The following is a 3567-nucleotide window of genomic DNA, read 5'->3' on the forward strand; positions in this document are numbered from 1 at the left end:
TGGCTCAGTGGTAGAGCCCCTGCCTAGAATCCCCCAGTGAGGGGCTGGGATGTGGCTCAGTGTTAGAGCCCCTGCCTAGAATCCCCCAGTGAGGGGCTGGGGTCGTGGCTCAATGGTCAAGTACTTTCTTAGCATGCACAAAGCCCTGGGTTTCCATTCCCAGAATGGTAAAAACAAAAACAGTCTTATAGAAAACATAAGACTTTTTTCTTTTACTGAAAGTAGTTGAGGCTCAAGGTCACATGACCAATGAGACCTCTAGATTCCAAATAGCTTCAGAGCCACCTCTCTTTTGGGGGGAGGGGCGTTCGAGACAGGGTTTCTCTGTAGTTTGGATCCTGTCCTGGAACTCTCGCTGTAGACCAGGATGGCCTCTATTCACAGAGATCTGCCTGCCTCTGGGATTAAAGGCGTGTGCCACCACTGCCAGGCCAGAGCCACCTCTTCACCTGGGTTAATAAACATGAACTCATGTCAAGCAATGGTGCACAGTGGGAAATAACATGTTAATATATTCTCCAGCTGGCATCAGATTGGTTCTGAGAGCAGGCATGGAAGGCGACATCCCAGGCTCCCCTGTCAGTTATAGCATGCCCAGTAGCCATGTTTCTATGCATGGTGTGAACTGGTAACATTCGCCTTTAGAAATAGGTATATGTGTAGTCACACACGTGTGTGTGCATGTACATGTGCCGGCATCACAAGCGCTCACCACCATGCCTAGATTTTTCTAAAAGTGGGTTCCAAGGCTTGAACTTGGATCCTCACAGTTGCAAGGCAGACTTTTGACCAACTGAGCTGTCTTCTCAGCTCAGTTTCTCTGCTCTAGATACTGTATCTTCTATCACACCCAGCATTATAATTCAAAAGCAATGCCTCCTCTGTCTCACAAGGAGGCCATAGGATGAGCACAGCACCCCATACTCCATGGTGGTCCTGTCCCCCAGTGGTAAAACCCAAAATGTACAGAAAGAGAACTCACCAGGGACGTCCTAGCCCCAAGGGTGAGCAGCTGAGATCCCTGGTCCCCCACACTCGCTTCCTCACAAAGGGACCTTGCCAGACCTCCAACTAATCCCTTGCTCTTCTTTCCCACAGCTTCATCACCAAGAAAGGGCAAAAGTTCTGTGGTGACCCCAAGTTGCCCTGGGTCCAGAGGTACATCAAGAACCTGGATGCCAAGAAAAAGCCACCCTCTTCGCGTGTCAAAGCCCTGGGCACCAGGTTTTCCATCCAGAGTCTCCGTGGCAATAGCACGGAGGTTTAGCTGCTTCTCCTCTGCCCCTGAACTTGGACATCGGTCCTGACTCCTTGGCAAGCTGCTCCGGGCTTGGCACACGAGCTGGGACGAGGCCTGAGTTCATTCTTCCACTCTCAGCGTTTCTTTGGGGGAATGTGGTTATTTTTATTTTTTTATTTTTTTTCTGTGAGAAACTGAGGGAGTTCCGAGCATGCCAGAGTTCTGGTGTTTCCTGTGCTGAACGAGAAGGTTCCAGAAGAACGGCATTTGTAGTCATTCTGCATTTTCCTCTCGCATGGCTCCAAGGCTTCATCAGAGCTCAGGTGCATAAAACCAGAGGACCTACAGGTGTACCTTGTTTGCAGCTGGCTTTGACGGGGTCCTGGTCTTGGGGTGGGGCTGGGGGGCTGTCTGTCTGTCCGCCTGTGGGTGAAGCTCTGTCAACAGTAGTAACCCCCAAGCAGCTTGGGGATAATCCAGACTGGTCCCACCTTCAGAATTTTGAACAAATAAAAACTCAACTGAAACTTTTAAACCTGTCAGCTTTTATAAAGGGGATGGAGGGGGGCTGGAAATGTCGCTCATTTGGTGGGGTGCTCACCTAGCATACAAAGCACACTGGGTTTCAACCACAGCACTGCAAACCTAGGCATGCTGATGCAATGCCCGTAATCTTAGTAGTGAGTTCCAGGACAGCTAGGACTATATAGAGAGACCTTCCTCCAAACCTCATCCCTAGTGAATTTGAGGCCAGCCTGGGCTACATGGAACTTTGTCAGGGAGAGAGGAAGGATGGAGGAAGGGGCAGGGAGGGAAGGAGGAAGGAAGGAAGGAAGGAAGGAAGGAAGGAAGGAAGGAAGGAAGGAAGGAAGGAAGGAAATGGAAGGGAAGAGGGGAGGGAAAGGGGAAGGCATACAGCTGAGCATAATGGACACATCTATAAGGCAAGCACTCAGGAGGCTGAGGCAGGAGGATTACGAGTTCCAGACCAGCCTGGGCTGATAGATATAGATATAGATATAGATATAGATATAGATATAGATATAGATATAGATATAGATATAGATATAGATATAGATATAGATATTGATATATATTGATACACACACACACACACACATATACACATACAAAACCTTGGGGTCGCTCGCTCTCCTTCGTTGGTGCCCAAACTCTCTTCCCCTCCCCAGAATGTAGGGAGAGTTCAGTGTTAACGGCACAGCAACTTCTCGTCCCTCAGAGCAGCAAGGAACAAGCCATGCCACCAGGTTTTTGTTTGTTTGTTTGTTTGTTTTGAGACAGGGTTTCCCTGTGTAGCCCTGGCTGTTCTGGAACTCATTCTGTAGACTAGGCCGGCCTCAAACTCGGAGATCTGCCTGCCTCTGTATATGTGTATGATAGATATAGAGTTTTAATTTTTAAAAGTATCTACAAAATCTATAACAAAAGGTACCCAAAGGCCAGGATGAGGGTTCAGCCTAGCTAGTTTAATTCCTTTGTGAACATACAATTTCAATATGTTCCACTTGGTGGCATGGCTTGCTCCTTGCTGCTCTGAGGGATGAGACGTTGCTCTGCCATTAACACTGGCTCTCCCAGTGGTCAGAGCGTTTGCTGTATAAGCGTGAGGACCTGTGGGGGTTTGAATGAAAGTGGCCCCACAGGTTCACAGGGAGTGGGACTACTAGGAGGTGTGGCCTTGCTGGAGAAAAGTGTCCCTAGCGGTGGGTGGGCTTTGAGGTTTCAGAAGCTCAAGCCAGACCATGCTGCCTGCAGATCCAGAGGTAGAACTCCCAGCCACCTCTCGAGCACCATGTCTGCCTATGTGCTGCCTTGCTTTCTGCCATGCAGAAATGGACTAAACCTCTGAGCTGTACGCCAGCCCTAATTAAACGTTTTCCTTCGTAAGAGTTGCCCTGGTCATGGAGTCTCTTGATGGCAATAGAACCCCTGACTAAGGCGGGGCCTGAGACTAAATTCCCACATACAAATTCCAGCATCCACATAAAAACCAAGTGTGGTTGGGAGCACCTGTAGCCTCTGGTGGAGCCGAGGCAGGCTGACCATGGAACAGATGGGACCAGCTAGCTATGACAGATGAAAGGGTGAGCCTTGGTTCAGTGAAAGACCCTTTCTCAAGGGAATAAGATAAAGAAAAGAGAGGAACCTCCGGTCTCTGCATCTTCATGTCCATGTGTATGCACCCACATGCTCACGGCATGCAACACACACTCACACACTCACATACACATGGGTGGAGTGCAACACACACTCTCACACACACTCACATACACACATGGGTGGAGTGCAACACACACACACACACA

The 3567-nt window shown here is 49.2% G+C and overlaps 1 protein-coding gene across 1 annotated transcript in view; it reads left to right on the forward strand.

Moving 5' to 3' along the window:
* Ccl24 (C-C motif chemokine ligand 24) overlaps positions 1-1612 on the forward strand; it is a 5765-nt gene extending 4153 nt beyond the window's left edge. Inside the window, exon 4 of the mRNA XM_005344614.3 lies at positions 1099-1612. Within this exon, the coding sequence (XP_005344671.1) occupies positions 1099-1267 (169 nt within the window). The 3' untranslated portion in view covers positions 1268-1612. The remainder of the gene's footprint in view (positions 1-1098) is intronic.
* Positions 1613-3567: the final 1955 nt, after the last annotated feature.

The sequence above is a fragment of the Microtus ochrogaster genome, chromosome 2 (assembly GCF_000317375.1).
Source record: "Microtus ochrogaster isolate Prairie Vole_2 chromosome 2, MicOch1.0, whole genome shotgun sequence".
NCBI lineage: Eukaryota > Metazoa > Chordata > Mammalia > Rodentia > Cricetidae > Microtus > Microtus ochrogaster.